Source organism: Ambystoma mexicanum, chromosome 6p (genome assembly GCF_040938575.1).
Source record: "Ambystoma mexicanum isolate Mex_15411 chromosome 6p, UKY_AmexF1_1, whole genome shotgun sequence".
Lineage (NCBI taxonomy): Eukaryota > Metazoa > Chordata > Amphibia > Caudata > Ambystomatidae > Ambystoma > Ambystoma mexicanum.
Window position 1 is genome coordinate 1439465061 of NC_090935.1, and position 20203 is coordinate 1439485263.

Genomic DNA, 20203 nt, shown 5'->3' on the forward strand with positions numbered 1-20203 from the left:
CAGGAAGTGGAGATATTTGATGGATTGTGTTTTCCGAAATGACCGCTGCAATGCTTCCCGTTCCGGCGATGCTGCATTTTCCGTGCAGCAGTCACACCAGCATGTGGTGGGCCCAGTTGGCATGATGGAGAAGCCACAGGGAAGTACACGTCTCCCACACCGACATATGCTCAGCCTGCCAATCACTGTGCACCAGAATGCAGCCTTGCTGACTGCACAGCAGTGCCCCATAGAGCCAGGACCATGCCATGGACTAAGCCACCACCCCCACCATGCGAGTGCCACCTGGGGAGGGGATGTGGGGGCATGAAGGGCCACACCCATGCATGCCAGATGTCAGCTGCCACAGCATGGACCCCCTGGCCTCCCCACACGCAGGCCAAAGACCAACTGCCCATATGTCACACACTCATTGCTACAAGGAACCCCATGATGCTGGGCCCACATGCAATACCCAACCAACCATGCCCAGTTGCCCATATGTTTGGGGTCCCACTCTGTACCATAGCAAATGTCTTGCATGCCAACACATGTGGGGAAACCATACCTAACAACATTTCCTATGTTCCCTACAGGCACTCGGGCATCGCCAGAGGCATCCGAGGAGGACAAGCGCAGCCAGGCCCTCGAGGTCTGCCACTACCACCACCACGCAAGGGGCCACTCGGGCTACACTGAGGCGGATCCCCCGCCGTGTAATAACGCAACACAGCAGGGCCAAGCCAACGCCTACACGACAGGCCGCCACCAGGAACAGTGCAAGGCCCACTACACCCACACCCGTAGCTGGATGCACAGACACCAGAGCCATACCTGCTGGCAGGGCGACTTTGGAGTCTAAGGGGGGGACACCAGCCCAATGTTACCGCCTGCCGAAGGGCTATAGACCCCAGAGGGCCCTCCACGCCGCCATCGTTCACACTCCCGGGAGAGTGCTCCACGCTGCCAGCGTCCAACAGGCCCAAGGCAGCCCTTACTGCCGCCAGCCTGCACAGTCAACTGAGCCGGACGTTGACACTCCCTCATATGGCTCCCCTGAATTCAGCCCAGAGCTTGTGCAGAGCCCAAACAGCACGCAGCATGTTGTTATGGAAACATAAGGACGTGGAGCGCAGACAGTGGGAGCTGAAGGCAATTGACCACACGCACTCCGAACACCTGCAGGCCATTAGGGACAGCAATTAAGGGGCCACCCGCAGGATTGTGAGGGCTGTTGCATGGCACAGGGCCAAGACAACTGCCAGCACGGCTGCCCCTGACGCAGAGGGTCAGGGAGATTTCTGAAGGCGGCTCTACTCTGGCAGAGGCCATCCAGCAGAGCACTGAGGTGTAACGGCAACAAAACCTTGGGTTGGAGTCGTTCCACTTCAACTACACCCACTGAGGAGTCGCTGCAGGGCACACCGAGGCATCAGTCACAGCGTCTTCTGTGTCCAAAATCACCAGGGACTGGAAGGGGGTGAAAGAAGCCACAGTTGTTATGGACTGAGTGGCCATGCTGGTGTGTTAGTGGTGTGGCGGGGGTAATAATGTGATGGGGAGTTGGTGGTGCATGGGGGGGATAGTGTGATGAGGAGTAGGTAGTGGTAGGGGGGATAGTTGGGGCACTTCATTCCATCAAAACTGTTGAAATTCCTGATTGTGTAATTGTCGTGTTTTTTGATTGAGATGGAGTCACACAGTCGTGAATGGCTTGTGCCATGTGCAATTGTCAAAAGAAATTGTCATTTTATCAGTCCCTGGCATGCCAATCGCTCATCCCTCACATCATCTCTGACAATGCATGTATTTGCCTCAGCCACAGGAACTGCATCATCCTCCTCTGGGAGTAGCATATCCACGTCAGGGGGTAGCAGAACATTTCTCCTCGGGCAGATATTGTGCAGCATGGCACACACAAGCCCAATTTTACCCACTTTCTCTGAGTGTACATCAGGGCTCCACTGGTACGGTCCAGGCAGCGGGAACGTGCCTTTGGGAGGCCGAAGGTATGCTTGATGCACACACAGTCCTGCTGTGAGCGTGGTTGAAGGCAGTCTCCTGCAGTGTTTATGGATCAGGCACCGGGGTCATTAGCCAAGGCAGCTGTGGATATCTGGAGTCACCTGCATGGGGAATGAGGGGGCACAGGCATAAGACACGGTGTAAGATGTGGGCTTATACAATATCAGGTCAATTGACTACTATTGCATGCATATGGACCTTCATTTCACAACATGTCTATTCTATGCCTATGCATGCAGTGTCACTCGTGTCGTGCATTGTTTGTGCTTCACATGCACCCAGTTCCCTTGCAGCATATGTTAAGGTGTATGTCGGTGACATGTGCAGCGGACATGGTGGCTGACATGTGGCAGTGTATTTCCACCGTGCATGTGGCATGCTGGGTTGCCCATGGGCCCTCCCTGGGCATCTAGTATCAGCTGGTGGGCATTGTAGGCTGGCCGCACATGGGTGCATGGCTGTGATACTGGCAGGGTTGTTTGAGGCAAGTGCATGTTGCATTGTGGTACCCGTAGTCATGTTGGTGTATATGGTTGCTACTTTATGTGTACAACTGCTTCTTCATGCAAGTAAGTCCAACATGTGCATACTGCCTGGCCTGTACTCTGACAATGGTGCAGGAGGTGGTGTAGTAAAGAATTCAAAATCACTTTTCATGCCATCCTTTGTGTAGTCATTCACATCCCCCCGCCCCCATTTGGGCATGTGCATCGTGGTGCATATTTGATTGCTTTTCTGCTCACCCACTATCCATTTCTGTTGTCTTCTGTGCCTCTTTATGTATCCTGGCAATGTGCTGTTCCCTAGGACCATGGCATTGTCGGTGTAACCAGAGTAGTGGGCACAGCAGTGGGTGATGTACAGATTGGGGTTGCAGGTCACCGGCACATTCAGGGAGTGGTAGTGCTTGCGGTTTCAGTACACTGCTTTGTGGGCCTGGGGGCCCCCAGCGAAACATGGGTGCAGACCAGGGCAGCGATCAGATTTGTCCAATGGCATAGAGCTGCCTTCATGCCTTGACCTGGGATGGGGTGGTAGGCAGTGAGATGTGGTGTTGCACTTGCCGCAGGAGGGCTTCAAGCACCTGGCCCAACACTGCCCCGAATGTGGGCTTTGCCATGCCGTGCATGGCCACCGAGTGCTGGAAGGTGCCAGTTGCAAAGAATGGTAGGATAGACACTAGCTTCAGCAGTGGGGGCACAGCTGTCCGGATGTTGGTCCTGCTCCCTATGTTGTCCTGTATTGTGGTGGGCAGCTCTGTTATGGTCTCCCTGTTGATGAGAGTCCAAGGTGAGGGCCTGACCCTGTGGATCGGTGAGCCCCTTGCCTGGGCTCTCCTCCCCGGCGCCCTACCCCCTGTATGCCCTGTGCCCTGGTCTGGTTGTCCTGCCTCTCTGCTTCCAGGCGCAGCATGAGCAGCTGCCTGTCCCAGCCCACAGTGGCAGCATGGTGTTGGAAACAGTGTTTGTGGTAGAAGCGTACCTTATGTAGCCCTCTGGGGTGAATTGGGATCACCTGTGGATTCATCTCGGACACCTGTGTTCAGTTACCTCCAGCTGGCAGCTGTAGCTAACAGTGCCGTGTTTTCAGCGGTATTTGCACCGTTTTTTTTGGTGCTAATTGCACCAGACATGGACTTGTGAGGCTGCTGTATTTGCGCCTCATGTGGCAGGCTGTAACATCACCCGCTGAGATAGCGCCAGCTGTAATGGTGCCGGCTGCTTTTGCAGTCGGCTGTATTTGCGCTGGCGCATTATCCGGCGCAGCAGGGTAGGCTACGCTAATTCCGTTACCAACGCTTTTAAGGGTTAGGGCCGGACTTGTGATGAAGCCCTTAGTCTTTTAGACCGTCTTCGACAAGATATTCTTAACAGTACTTCAACACATTCTGGTAGGCAAGGCATTCTTCCTCTAAATATCTCTTTTTTGAAAGGGGCAGCCTCTTTGCCTCTCTTGTCTGTCTGCCACAATGGTAACCTGTATTTGCCTTTTAGGCTTACTACTTTCTCTCTTCCACAGTCTTTGGCACTACATGTTATATCTACTTCCAAATAGTCTTTACAAGTGCCCTGTTTCCCTTCCCTAGCTTTACCTGTACTTTTCTGCCAACTACAAACCCAAGTAATTACCCATAAGCCTTGGTGCCACTCTTAGCTGGCGGTAATGCTTGCACACTTGTAACATAGGCCAATTAACCGTTAGTAACTTTCCAGTACAGTTAGATTGCTTTCCCTCTTCAAGAATGGTTGATATTGTTGTTAATATGGCAAGACTCTTGGCTTGGGCAATGCTCCGTCTCTGCTTCAATGATTTATACACTTTAACTTCTCATGTGGGAAAGGTATGCCTTGTTGAAGTTGAGAATGGAATACTCTTTCTTTGGAGATCATAATTAGGCACACACAACGACTCCATGTTATAGTTTTCAGAGTTTAAAGATGTTAGTTTGCTATGAAATTGTATTCCCTTGTAAGGTGAAGATAGCATTCAGTCCTTCTTTGGGAACTACAATTAGGTGCACGCGATCTCTGCTTATTGTAGTTTCGGAAATAAAAAACGTTAACAATGGTTTGTATAAGATTAGATATTCAGCAATGGTCTTTGTAACGCTCAATTCCTTTAATTGGTAGCACGCAACCACTCCTTCAAATAGTATCAGCTGTATAATGGTGAACAATGGATGGTAGCAGCATTCTTTTTCTGACACGAGTAAATGGCTGTTTCATTCGCGTGTGCTACATTTTCCATTACTCGGGTACTTCACAGTTACAGTCTTGGAATAGTGAACAAGGGATGTAAGCAGTCTTTTCCTTCTACACAAGTTAACTGCCTTTTCAATTACACGCGAGTGCTACATTTCCCATTATTCAAGTACTTCAGATTTAATAGACCACTACTTGCTTTACTCGTATGCGAGTAAACTGGGGACTGGATACTTTTGCTAGTAATTCTTGTACAAGGTATTAGAATGCTGAGCTTCACTCACCGGCTTCTTCAACGCTTGCTCTGTGGGTCACACTGCTTCTATGACCTCCACCTCGACTTCTGCTTCTGGCTGCTTTAAGGACCCACACCCTTCCTTCAGGAAGGTGTCTCTGGGGGGGGCGTGGCCTGCAGGCGAGCGATGTAGACGTGTTTCCTTGTCGCTCCCGGGCCGTCAACTAAATTCTGTCCTTTATCCTGCAAATTGGCATCGTACTGCGAGACAAACAGCAGCTACTGGCGGCGGAACCCTCATACAATGGGTCGCTGCAATATCAGCCTTAACCGGAGAGAGGATTATGCATTATATGCCGCAGAAAGTGGGAACTGCCGACGCCGAACATGGAACACAAGCTGGCCGCCGGAGCTAAGAACTGGAAGAGAAACACACGGTGCAAAGTCCTGTAGAAGCCACTGTGAACACCGGAGCGCCACGCGTCACTGACCTAGACCTGTGGCGTTGAGGGAACGGTGGTCTGCACAGTGCCACGGGGACTGGAAACGACCCGGTCTGTGGGTGCTGGTGCGGACCTCCCGCCGGGACAAAGGTGAGCAAGTGAACTGTGGACTGTTTGGCCGCGCGCACTGCAGCGTACTCAGAGGTACTCCTGGGGGCTGTCAGAGCTAAACAGGCAGCAGCAGCCTGGGGCTCGCAGGACAATGCCTGTGTGGGAGCAGAATGGCAGAATTTGGCCTACACTGCAACTGGCTTAGCAACGAGGGTCTAGATTCCTCAATGTGGACCAGCCGGTGAAGGCAGAAGAAAAGGAGGGCGGACCCGGTTTCATATAGATTTGAATACCGCGGCCACCATAACCCAACGGCCGCATTACAATCTGCTGGGAGCGCATACTAGGCGAGCTGCGGGACGCGTGGAACACAGAGGCAACTGAATGAAGGGAGACAACGTGTGAGCCCCTGCCATTTTGAATGGGCCAATACCCCACAACTGGTGGAAAAGACACGGAACGGTCCGTGCTGGAGGAAAAGGAAGGAGCAGACAAGACACACGCCCAACAAGAGCAGGACCCAAAATCTATCATAAGCAGCGGAAGGCGGAGGGAAGGGAAACTGTCCCTACTTGCTTGACACAGTCGGCGCCTGAGGGGAGAACGGATAGAAGCGCAGCAGAACACACCGGTCCCGTGTGCACACCAACAGGACACGCTGGGAGCGCACCCGTGGAATTCCACCCACATGCCAGAGTCATCAAACCAGAGGTCGACCTGGGGAAAATATCTGCACGGAAGCTTGACAAAAAAGCATAAACTATAAGGCTGTGGCGCTGTCCCCACAACGACCACCAGGGGTAACAGTAGTACCAACACATACACCAACACACTGAGACGCTCCAGCTTGCAGTGTCGCAGAGATGCCCCCGATGTGGCTTGAACCACTGATCCTACTAACAAAACTGCTAAGCGCAGGGAGGAAATATTGTTTTCAGCGGGAGATGCCCACCGGAGGCCAGGACATGGGCAAGGACAAAAGCAGGAAAATCACAACACAAAGTAAAATGGAACAATATACGACACCTGCTCCAATCAACCCACCGGAATAAAATGAGTCTACTGGCACACCGGACACTGACGGCAAGCTCTCCCTCAAAGACGTAGTGAATGCCATCGCCGGCTCCCGTTCATCTATGGAGAAAAAAAATGGACAACATTAGCACGGGGTATCCCTGTTGCGACATGACCTGAAGAAACTCACTTCACGAACAGGAGAAGAATCAGAGGCCTGGATATCGGAGGCGGAAGATGGCCTGCGAGCAATAGGTCAACAAATGAACAGCATGCTAACTCGCATGAAAATGTTGGAAGAATGGGTAGAGGAGGGAGAGGGACGCTCAAGGCGAAACAACATTCGCATTCTTGGCCTGCCCGAGAAAACTGAAGGCCCCTCCATGGAACTTTTCCTTGAGCATTGGCTAGCAGACCTATACGCACCAAAAGCCGTCTCAAAATTCTTCTCCATTGAGAGAGCCCATCGCGTACCAACGGGCAGACCAACTTCCGGAGCACCACCACGCACAGTAATCGCCAAAATCCTGAACCATAGGGACCGCGATGCAGTGCTCCAATTGGCCAGAAACAAAGGCGCCATAACTTACAATGGCTCTAGAATCGCTTTCTTTCCGGACTTCACCAGAGAGGTACAGAAGGCAAGGCAATCCTTTGACCCGCTCAAAAGACGTCTGCAGACACTGAATGTAAAATACGGACTGTTGTTCCCTGTGCAATTGAAAATCTAACACAATGGTATGACCATACACTTTACGGACCCCAAACAAGCGTGGGACTGGGCAGAGAAACCACCTGGAAGGAGACTGGAGATCGGCAGGCAGAAGAGATGATGGGCGAAACAGACCACGTCCATACAGGTCACCGCATGCACGACCTCAACCACCACAGGAAGAAGACCCACAGATGGCTGATGAATAACGTGGAGAAAGCCAAGAAGCTGCCCCGGTCGCTCCCTAAGGAGACACCTGCATGCCACCTAAGCCTACTTCAAAGAACGCAACGGCCACCTCCTAAACCACAGACAGTTGCCGGCCCCTGGCGAATCACCCCCGAGAGCTTCCTTATTCAGAAAGTAATCAGAAGCAACTGGGTTACGCAACATGAGTTAATGTTTAGTTTGACAACTGTCCGTTCTTGACAGAAGTCCTTTATTGTTCAGGCGACAGATACTTCAGGTTGGGTGGAGTATGGGGAGGAGGGGATGGAGTTGGTATGCATGGGGTATTATTGGGTCCAAGAGCTCTGTCAAGCAAAATCTCCTGATAGCGCAAAATGTCACGATGCAAGGAGTACAGAATGCCTCATGGGTCTCACAGCAAACAAACACAGCACGACTCCCAATATACGGTTACCAAGGCATCACAATACTGCACAGCCAATGAACGGCGATGCGCTTATCCCTCGAGTTGAATGACGGAGGCTCCCAATAGGAACACCGCCAGATCCATCAGGATCATGACATGGAATGTAAACGGGCTTGGTAGCAGCCTAAAAAGGCCCCTAGTACTGCAGCAACTAAACTGGCACTCAGCGGATGCCGTACTCCTAACCGAGACACACCTGGTGGGCACAAACTGTACCTTGTTCAAACAAACCAACTATCGTATAGCAGTACACTCTGGTTTTACTACGGGTTCCCGTGGGGTACTTATCTTGATACACAAGAAACTGCCACTTACCCTCTTATCTGTAACACAAGATACAGGGGGCAGATTTGTGTACATAACTGGGAATCTCTGGGAACGTACCATATCCATGCTAGCAGTTTACGCTCCACCGACCCTACTGTCCTCCTTAATTAACGATATAACACCCATAGTTACCGGCGACTCCTCAGGTCTGATGTTAATAGGAGGAGACTTTAACAAGGTCATGAACACTGCACTTGACCGAACACCTATCCGCACAAGGAATCCCTCTAAACGCACCAAACTCGCTTCTTTCACCGATGCTCTAGATTTGAAAGACGTATGAAGACATCTACACCCTGACACAAGAGAATACTCACACCACTCTGGAGCACATGCCCCATTATCAAGGCCAGACTATTTCTTTCTCCAAGTAGTGAACCTCCACCAAGCGAATAGCGCGCAACTACTACCCAGGGGTGTATCCGACCACTCCCCTCTTATACTGGAACTTATTACTAACAGGCCAGCCCCTCCGCCCAGCTGGCAGTTGAACAACTATCTAGGATTCCCAGACCTAGTGGAGCAAATCCAGGAGTCCACAAAAACCTATTTCGAGCTAAATACGGGCTCCGTGGAGAACCAGTCGGTGCTGTGGGAGGCATACAAGACGGTGCTAAGAGGAGAAATCATATCCTGGACTGCAGCCCACAGGAAAAGGCGCCCAAGCACGCTCGGAGCAGCTGAAGCGGGGGTACAGAGCGCAGAGGCGGCTCACCTGGCCCAGGACCAGCCGCAGACACACCGCATGCTACAATTAGCCCAAAAACAACTGCAAAACTTAGCCCTAGATAATGCCAAGCAGGCACACACAGCAATGCGCGCCAGGGTATACGAGACAGGAGACAAGGCGGGCAAGATGCTAGCTTGGCTGGAGCGCAGGGATGAGGGCCTCAGCCAGGTCAGGATGGATTAGCGTGGAAGACTCGGAGCCGATAATGGCGGACCGGGACATAGCGGAAGGTTTCGCACCCTACTACGCTGAGTTATATAGTACACCAACCTCCCCTATAGACACATCAATCCTATCCGAGATCACCCTCCTACATTTAAAACCAACCAGATAACCCTGCTAGAAAAAGATATCACAGAGGACGAACTAAACACAGCCATAGCGGACCTCCAATCCGGTAAGATCCCGGGTCCAAACGGCTTCCCAATCGAAGTACGGAAGAAAATGGGCCCGAATGAAATAACACTGCACCTGTTGAAAATATTTGAAACCTCATGTACAGAGGGCTCCTTACCACAGGATCTCAGGAAAGCCACTATTGTAGTTATACCCAAACCAGACAAACCCCCAGACAGATGTAGCTCATATAGACCCATCTCCCTTATAAATACCAAAACCAAAATACTAGCAAAGACACTGGCCAACCAACTGCAACATTCATCCAGACCAATGCGGTTTCATGCCGCAAAGATCTACCCGAATGAACATTCATAGGCTGTACTCTGCTTTGGAGAGAGCACCCACCATCCAAGGCCCACTAGCCCTGCTTGCAATAGACTTCGAAAAAGCCTTTGATTCAGTCTACTGGGAGGCAATTTGGGAAATAATGCACAGAATGGGCTTCGGCCCGCAATTTATGAGCTGCGTAAAACTGCTGTATACATATCCAGTGGCAGCAACAAAAGTGAATGGACACCTATCCGACCCCTTTGAACTAGGGAAGGGGACAAGACAGGGCTGCCCCCTATCGGCCATGATTTTTGCAATAGATATCGAACCCCTTGCTGAGCTATTGAGATCCACAGAGACATGGAGTGGATTTCGCTCGTCGGCCGAGTGGGAGGACAAAGTGTCCCTATATGCGGACGACCTGCTGATATACCTAAAAGATCCAATAAGATCCTGCCCTATAGTGACACATTTGTTGCAAAGATGCGGTTTCAGCGGACTACGTGTCAACTGGACCAAGTCCACTCTATTCCCAATAAAACAGGAAGAGGTTGTGTTGCCAGCCCAATGCCCCTACCGAGTAGTAAGGGAACAGTTTAGATACCTTGGTATACAAATTACAAACAAACTTACCGACTACATACTGAAAAACCTGCACCCGGTGACGATGAAATTTGCGGATGATGTCCGACACTGGACAGCCCTACCGCTGACACTCCTAGGTAGAGCAGCGCTCTTCAAAATGATGGCCCTATCCCGTTTCGTATACGTATTACAAAACGCTCCACTATACATCCCACAAAACAAATTTCGTAAAATAGACCAAACACTCAGGAAGCTGCTGTGGTGTGGAGGCCATCCATGCCTAGCGCTTGCCACCCTCCAGAGATCCCTATGGGAGGGCGGGATCAGGCTCCCCTGGCTACAGACATACTACTGGGCCAGTCAGATGGCAGTTGTGAATGATAACCTGCACGGAGACACCTCACTACCACACAATAGAGAACTGGCACCCGACATCTGAGAAAAACCCATCATGAAATAACTTTATAGTGGGAAAACCCGGACAACCAATCCGACCATGCAATCACACATAACAAACATATGGGCAGATGCACACCATTATGTGGGATGGGGACACAAACTAACCCAGGCGCAGCCACTGTGGAACAATGAAAATCTTCCAGAAGTGAATAGACTCCCAAAATGGCCTACCTGGGCAAGGCATGGGATACTGAGGATGGGGGATTTCATGGAGGATGGCAATATAATCACATTCGCGACACTAGCCCTCTGCTTTGATCTCCCGCAGACCGAACAGTATCACTACGCCCAGCTGAAGCACGCATTGCAGACCCACCTCCCTGACCTAGACAGCCTGACAGAATATATCCAAATGGAACGCAAACTATTCCCAGAGCAAATTAAACACAAAATAACCTTGATCCTTCACAGTGCAATAACAACCTTTGCCACAACTGAGCTGCCAAGCCTGCAAGCAAAGTGGGAAAATGATTTGGGCACCATACTGCCGGAAGAATGGGTCTCCGCACTAATGTTTCCCAGAGAAATAGCCATATCGTCTAGGTTTAGGCTAATCCAATTAAAGATACTGCATCTGATATACTATCCTAGAGTAGCGCTCTATAGATGGGGAAGGATAGATGATCCTGCCTGCCTGCGCTATAGAACCGAGGAAGGCACCTTTATCCACATTCTATGGGAATGCACCCACATTCAATGAGTCTGGCAGGAGTGCTGCAACTAACTATCGAGAGTTATGGGCAAAGTAGTCCCCAGAGACCCAAAATTGCTGCTGCTGGGCGTGGATGATGGGAATGAATTGTCCAAATATGAAAAGTTATTATTGTTTACTTCTACTGCACTGATAAAAAGGTACATAGCGCAACTATGGGGCTCCGATGTAGCTCCAAAATATGAACAAAGGTGACAGACGTGGACATTTGTGTCACAATGGAGCGCGGGGTGTATGCTGCTAGAGGATGCCCTGTGAAAGCACAGAAGATATGGCAGAAATGGGAGGATGCCCACTAGAACGCAGCCTAAACTGCACAACCAAAGTGGACTATAGGGAGGCATTCTGCTAACCTGATATACTCTTATCTTGTAAAGAGAATGTAATCTACAGAATCATGAATAATTCTAATTGAATAATGGTATGACTTTGACAGCACTCAATTGACGACCCTCTATGTGTTATGTTGCTGTATTTGTTTGTTTAAAATACAATGAAATGTTTTATCAAAAAAAAAAGTGTCTCTGGTCCATCCACATGTTTCGGGAGCCCCCTCTCACTCCTGAGACCCACAGCTTGGTATCTGCTCCTTGCCTCGGTCTCCAGCACATTCAGAACACAGCAATCAGGCTTGCATGAGGAAAGACTGCTCTCCTGCACGCTTTCCGCTGCGCAGCCGATGCATGTCAGAGGTTGGGGTAACATGACCTGCTTACAACACACAGATGAAATCTGTTGTTTCCACATTCCGACATCCCTCTTGTTCTCCCACTTCTGCTTGGTTTGCCAGCCTTGTGCCTTCTTCTTTCTGCTTCTACTACGACTTTTATTCCAGTCACAATGCAGTTCCTACTCTCCTTAATTCTGACTTGCAATGACGGCACCTTTTATGCCTCCCAGGTTCCTTCAGGTGTGGGCTTTTAGACTCAATTGTCTGACTCAGGCACCTGCATGCCTCTTCGGCCCTCTTCTTCATCACAGTACTTCTGGGATTCTGGGACTTGTAGTCCCTTTCTACAAAGTTGTTTCTTTTAACATTTGAGTTCAGTTTAAGAGTAGGTTTATTTTCCCTGAACTCATATAAAAAGATGGACTGTTAGAACGTGTTATATAGGAAGGTAATGTATTTAAGACCGCATTTCCATGTACCTTTTTATTATACCCTTGGGAGTAAGAAGGGTGTTTAATTTGGTATACTTTTAAAGATTCTTCTGTACTCTGGGGTGACAGGAATTGCATGTAAATCAGGGACATTATAATGGCAATGTGCCATAACCTGTTTTGTCAACTCAAAAGGTGTTTCCTTTCAAAGGACAAATACTGTTCTCCTCACCATCTTGGGCCCTATCTCCTGGGTGATCCTCCCGATGTACACCACCCCCAGAGTTTGGATCAGAAAGCATCTGCCTCTGCATGGCCACCTGGGAGGAGACTTCAGGCAGGGTTTTATTGAGGGATGGTTCGGATTCTTCACACAACTCTACTCCTAGAAATGACTAAGCAGATGGAAAAAGAACTGGCATTTGAGATAGAGAAGCTGGGCCAGGGTGAGCGTGGCCTTTGCAGCAAATGCATTCACTTCCTGCTTCCAAAATGGAGGGTTATTGCGGCACAAAGGCTCCGGTCCCATCACCTGTGTATGGACATCACAAAAGTGTGGGGGAAAGGGGACTTTGGAATAGAGTCCAACAGTCACTACGATGTGTAACCTTCACCTTTTACTCTTTTTATTGCTGGGTGTTTTGTATACTGTTGCATGCTTTGAAACACTAAGAGGGAACAAAGAGATGTTCAGAGTGCCATTCAGGAACCAGGTAATGGGTTGGTGGAAAGAAGGGTGGGGAACACTCAGTTTCTAGGGAGGCTCAGATTCTGTTTTCCTGAAGGTACGGCTACCTGAGTTGGTGAAGTACAATAGGGATGTTTCCACAAAAAAACGAAGGTGGTTAGTGGCCTATCAGAGTGTCTGGGAACAGAGGAATCCAGAGGTGCCCACAAAGCTTCCAGCTTCTGTACGGTCAAGTTAGTGTTTGCTGGAAAGTGTTCAGATTTGGTGAGTAAGTACCATTGTTTGGAGCAAAAGTGGTGGCATCTAGCAGTATTCCCTTCTCCTGGATGCAGGCAGAGACCTTTCAGTGGAATGCCACCCCTGAAACATCTTTGATGGACTAACCTACAGTGCAAGTTGGGTATTGGGCTACGGAGGAGGTCGTTTTAGAAAGCACACTGTCCCCGTATAGGGTATCGTAGCGGTGCTTGTTGTAGCAGTCAATCTAATTGGAAGTGTCTATTTTGCTCTGCAGTACTTGGTTAAATTATTTGTTAAAACCAAAGTGCAGGGGGATGGGTGGTAGGCCGGCCTACCCTACAAAGGACTTATGGTTGCTGTTGGACTGCATGCTACGACCCAGAGGACGGAGTGGACATTGGATAGTGGATTTGGATGTTGGAGGGGGGAGGTGGGGGGTGGGCTGGGGTTAATGCGCAGTTATTGTTGTTGGGAATGAAGTGTTAAGGGAAGAAGGGGGAAAGGGGGGATGGAGGTGGGGAAAGTGGTAACGTTAGGGTTTTTTTTGGTAGTTTCTGTTTAAAATGCTAATAAAGAGAGTTTAAAAAAAAAAAGTGCTCCTTTTGGTTTATATGACTTTTCTTTTATTTTTAGGATTTGGTGGGACGAAAAGAAGATAGAACACTGAACCTGGACGTCATTGAGACACCATATCTAAGAAATGTTATTTTGGCCTTAATAAATATATTTTATAATCTTTCTAATGATTAAGATCGATAAAACTATGGTACCATCAATGCGTATCCTGAAGGGTTTTTGTTCATGAAATTGGAAAAAAAGTGATTGGTGGGAGTTTTAATTTCCTTTCCTTGATTTATGCCCAGGGGAGTAATCTTAATCTTGCCAGTGATCAGAATCACCACTATGTGATCTACAACAAGTTATGATTTGTGTTGCTGTGAGTGTGTGGATTCCGAAAATGATCTGCAGCTCTATTACTTAAAAAACAAGTTAGCTCCTAGGACCCTTCTCTCTGACTACAGACTAAGGTCATATCTCCATAAACATTATTAAAAACTCCTTCAAATCGGCCACCAGAGTGCAGAGACCTGTCTACTATGAATCAACTGACGGAAGTACCAGTGTGATGAATTTGGAATGAAGCATCAATGGAATGATGAATATAGCAGAAAACGGTCAAATATACTGCCTCTATGTGCGTGCAGATTTGTCCACCACGAGGAAACGCCAAAACGTATTCCACATTTGCATTTCATTAATAGCTCTACTGCGCATATTTCATTTACGGTATAAGAGGTAACACATAAACTGTAGTTGGTGCTTTGTAATTGTTTTGTATCGTGAGCCACTTGTGTACCATAGCAGGTATTGCACTGAGGTAGTAAATGCAGTTTCTATTGTATTGTTGAAAAATGTAGATGTGAACTGGATTTGAAAGAAGATGGGGTGGTCTAGGCGTGTGCATTTCCTCCAGCATTTCTTTTCTGAAACAGACTAACTTAGAGGTGCCACTCCTCTCTGCTTCTCAATTTCATGCACTGAATATGTGATGGTTGGAACAAACGTTTTACGCTTGAAGTTTAGATCTCGTGACTAGAGTTCAGTGGGTGAACGAAAATGGTGTAAAGAGCTTAGTACTTAGGTTTTTTGTAAAGTACAAACTCCGTGACAGACTTGCATGAAGCATCTTAAGGTAAATCTGGGGCATTCATCTAGGGTACTTGCAAAATATTTTCAAATCAGGCCTGTGCTGTTGGTGCAGTGTACAATGTTAAAAGATATATCTATTTTCTGACATAACATCTGGGCTTGAGTCTGCTTGAAGTGTTGATGAAGCTTAAAGGAAGGCAACCTCAATCTGTTAAGTTCCAAAAATATAAATCCCTGGAAGACCAGGATTTTGGTTACTGTAAGAAATACAAAAATGTCCTGTCTTTGAGATTCGACCAGAGTGCCTAGGGAATGTGCAAAGGACACCGGTGCGTGGAATAAATCCCGGTAACATAACATAAACGTGTAGCTTGATGGACTAGCCCCTTCCTTTCCATTGCTCAAAATATGTAGGCGCTACTGTCAACGCTCTCCTGTTATTTTGTGTGCAGGCAGTACGAGACCAAAATGTTCTAGCCTTAGCAACCAGTAGTTTGCAGGGCATGCAGTGGTGTTGGTGAGGACAGAGCCTAGGCGAGTCCTTATTAAAGCTTCCTGACGTGTGCTACAGCATCACTTTAATTTACCTTTAGCAGCACACATAACCTAACCTTTTGAATACATTACCTCAACAATACCCTCAAGAGTTGCTGAGACTCTGGTAAAATAATGCTATCCAGATAAACATTTGCTGCAAGACTAATTTTCAGAATGTGTGGTGTTAGATTTGCATTCCACATAGTAGTGCTTATTGAAAATGCACACATAAAAGGAGTGTATGCATCAAGGCCAAGTCTCAAGCAAGTTGGAAACATTCCCACTGTGTTCTGCCTTGAATTTAAGATTTTGTGAATTTATGATGCACATCTAGGAATCTACACCTATACTTTAGATAGTTCATAACGCCAAAAACAATTTGATAGTCAGTGATGCCACCAGAGATGGAAAAGGAGACCGCTATGAAAATCCCATGTCCTTTTTAAGAGCCATCCCTGCAGATCTCTATCCCTGCTTATCCCCTCCCGGTCCCCTCAAAGTACCTACATGATCACAACGCAATTGCTAGTTATCTGGCAGTCCCCTGAAGCATGCTGCTCAATCTGAGAGGAGCACTTTTTAACTGGAAAGGCGACCTTCCAACTTCTGACCATAGAACCCTATTATAGCTGTGTACAGAGGTCAGATAGACATCCTTTGCCCGTGCTGAGGGCATGGCTCAATTTGAGATCACGACACGAGAAAGAAATAGCATAGGAGGGCAGATCACTTTACACCTATGAGAGGCTGCCACAAAGGGTCTGGAGGTGGCGATGCCCCCATCACAAACCCATCAACTCCATCAGTCTTCATTCTACATCTGAGCTACGATTATGTGTTTGCGAGAACCGATCATGACATGAGCTTGCTAAATACATATTATGATCTCCACTAAAATTGTGATTAAATTGGATTGGAGGGAGAGTTGTCGACCAAGGTCATTGTGCTGGGAATGTCGGAGGGCATGTAGGTATTATGATAGTCTGCTTCTCGCTAGCTTTTCTTTTGTTCTCATCTTGAAAGGCTAACTCCTGGTATCATGTGCCCTTCTCTGGGACACGTGCTAAGCATTTCCAAGACCCATTGATATCTTCAGTGCTTTTGCTTTTGTTTGTGAAATGTAAGATATGACGCATATAAGAAAACACAAGGAAAGCCTTAGTCTGGCAAAAGTACTAACTTTCATTGGTGGCACTTGCAGATATAGCTGTGTAAAAATGTTTTGACTATTACCACCTGCTAGTAAGATAACTTGACAATGCTAGATCAGATTGAGGGACTGACACACTGTATAGCACCTCAAACACTTGGATCATTTTATCTGACATTTGCACTGGTGCTAAAAGTTGAGCAAATGCACGTTGTCATACCAGTCTTGCTGCTTGTGTATTTGGGAAGGGATCAAACTGTTTTTTCCTCAATAAGTACTGCATATAGATGTCTAGACAAGGGCAGACAGAAATGAAATACTTTAACTTTTTAGCTTGTTGGCTGTGTGGCAGTAAAATAAACCAAAATCGGATCTTTCACATTGGAATAGTGGATGAACAATTATGTTTGTTTTTTATTGCATAAGCAGAACAAAATTAAAATCATTTTCTGTATTCGGCTTTCTTGCCTTGGTTGATAATGGTACATAATAGGGTCCTAGCTACATTTGGAGCCAGCCCTATATGCTCTACTACTCCAGCACGCTGGAAGAAAAAACTCCATTACAAAAAGCTTTAGGGAACATCGATTTGGGCAAACGCCATTTGGTTCATTGCACATTGCACAAGCAGCAAAACCTGTGCTAATTGCATTTGCTCGTTTTTACCATGGGTGGCAACATTTGATCATCTTAATCGAGGTGTTTTAATGGCTTATTTGTTCCAGTACACATATCACTGGCACAGTAGGCCAGTAAGTATGACGGCGTATAAATGTCACCACCTCTCTTGCATTAGCATTTTTGCCAGTACCACATAGCACACATTACAAAACAGAGAATTTCACAACTATTCTCCAAAAGCAAGCACACATGCACAACCCTGTGAACTCGACAATCTGCCTAGCAATACATGTTCAATGCTGGATAACATGTGGGCACTTAATGAACGTCGATTTTCAAATGTGCCCTCAAGTACGGCCGCATAAGTATCAGTAGGGCATGCATTCACCTTCTTGGCAGATTTGTTTAGTTTTACATTTCTGATGCAACCCAAGCGCATCTTTTCACTGGCTACAATAACAAGTAAGTGCCGCGCCTACTTGATCAATGGGACCTGACCTGCAGCAATGGCTGCTTACAGGAAAATTGAGATTCTTTAGACTCACTAATTGTGGTTGTCAGGTGGCAGAATACCCTTTGCCTCTTGAGCCCTTGGAAAGGCCTTTAGAAGTTGGGCTTTGTTGTGCAATCTATGGTGTATGGGTTTTAAAGCTTTGTGAAATTGTTGGCTCCATTGATGATCTGTTGAGAGACTATAATCTGCATCATCGTGCTTCCCGAAAAAGAAATGGTTTATTTTAATATGCATTTTATTTTTGTATTTTTTTGTTCTTCCAGAGTACTGTGGTTGAATATGGTGTTGGTGCAAGGAGATGTAGCTTTTTGGAGGCCGCTGTTTTAGGTTTTTGTATGGAATGCTCTCTGTGCACATTAATAAACTTTTCTGACACCTTGGATAAGGTTTTGCGACCTGTAAATTGAGCGCCGCTTGACTCATGAGTTTAAAGTAGCCAATGTTTCTATTCTCTTTTTTCCTAGACTTATTTATTTTATTTTTTTTTTACAGGACCTGTTCATTTATTGGCGACAACATTACTTCCTCTACGTGTAGTTTTCTAGATTGTGCACGATTACTGTTTATTAAAGACCTTGGTTATAAAAGTCAAATGAGGACACTGGAAATAATGCTTCCTAGTATCGTCAAAGAGTTTAGTCAGTACGTAAGCAATCCTTAAACCTCTGCTCATGCACATTTTCTCAATCCGTGAGCACAGCATTTTGTGATCGTTTAAAGTCACTTCTAAGCAGTTCTTAGTTGTACAATACTTTACTCTTTGGGGTCTTAACTGAAATCCACAATGAGGTGCATCTTTCTCAGAAAAGCTGCATCTGCTGTATTTAGATTGTCGCCATGTAAGTGGATGTTGTGTCTCCAAGTTCTACTACTGACACGCTATGACATTTGGAAGACTTTAAAAGTGCCTATTAGAAGTTTTTACACCCACACATCTGTTATTTTTTTCCACATCGACAGATTTAGTTTGAATCCACATAAGCTTTTTCCAAAAGATTTGTATTTTAAAGTGCATTAGGATTCTGTTTAGCTGGTAAAGTGACCCTGAAGCCTAACTTTATATTTACTTTAAATTGGATAATTTGGGAAATAGCCTCCACATTGTCCAAAATAATCCTCACACGTCTAACCCTGCCCGTGTTGTAAATGCAGTGGCGTGTCCTGGCATGAGCATTCATAACGGCAAAGCCTGTTCTCCGATACTTTGAATTACTTTCCAGAGAAGGAATAGCAGTTAATATTTACTGTCTCTTTACTTCTCTTGCAATATTTACATTTTCAATCACATTAATAATTAGTATTGCACAACGACCTGCCTCCTGTGCCTTTGGTGTGCTGTGACGGATCTGGTTAATTAGTCCCTTCTCCCCAGAGGGGAGCCACCCCCTGTGAGTCTAAGGAGGTGAGCCCGCTCTGCAAGACCCTCCCTAGAGCGAGGGCAATTGGCCCGATAACGTACAATGGCCACAGGATTGGGTGTTTTCCAGATTACACCAAGGAAGTGCAGAGGGCCCGCCAATCCTTTGACTCTGTTAAATGGAAGCTGACGTCCATGGGGGTTAAGTATGCCTTCTTCTTCCCGGTGCAGTTGAAGGTGTATTACGATGGACGGTCCATGTGTTCAGTAATCCCATGGAACTGGATGGAGACCCAGATCCTGTGAACTCCCGGACCCAGACCACCAAAGGGAAGGCCCAGAGCAGAGGTGGCTGGGGGAGCATCCCTGCTTATGTTTGACTTGCAGCCTACCGAGCAACCGATCGTAGCAGCTGACAGCATGGGCTCCGCGGGCCCTGGCTGGTGGCTTAATCCAGTGGGGACCAAATCGGGGTTGCACTTAAATGAAGACGACTGGCGGAGGGAGGCTTGCACAGGCTGTCTGGATGTGCACCGCAAACATAGTTGGTTGGATTTTCTTGCGTCCGTTTGACACAGCATCAGGGCGACAGGTGCTCTGGGTGGGGGGGGGGGAGTAGTGGGGTTTTTGGATGGGTCATGTTTGAGGAGGTAAGCAGGGCATGACAAATTCTTCAATAGACATGGCAGGGTATAGACTTGGCTAGGGAGCAAAGCCAGCGGCATGACAAGGCTTCTTTGGAATGATGGCTCATAATGGGAAGGTTTTGTTGATGACATGGAATGTCAACAGGCTATGTTCAGGTGTGAAGCGCAGGCTGGTGCTGCAATTTCTAATAGGCAGTCCCCCGATATCGTATTCCTTACCAAGACACATCTAGTGCGAACGGGGCACACATTTTTTCTTGGATCCAATTACAGGGTGGCATTCCATGTGCGTTTCTCGAGGGGCATAAGTATTCCATTTCAGCTTGAAGAGGTAAAGTCT

The 20203-nt window shown here is 47.5% G+C and overlaps 1 protein-coding gene across 3 annotated transcripts in view; it reads left to right on the top strand.

Moving 5' to 3' along the window:
- SARAF (store-operated calcium entry associated regulatory factor) overlaps nucleotides 1-18092 on the top strand; it is a 258605-nt gene extending 240513 nt beyond the window's left edge. For all 3 annotated transcript variants that reach the window (XM_069626165.1, XM_069626166.1, XM_069626167.1), the window contains exon 6: nucleotides 14021-18092. In XM_069626165.1, coding sequence (XP_069482266.1) covers nucleotides 14021-14046 — 26 coding nt within the window. In that variant the 3' untranslated portion in view covers nucleotides 14047-18092. The remainder of the gene's footprint in view (nucleotides 1-14020) is intronic.
- Nucleotides 18093-20203: the final 2111 nt, after the last annotated feature.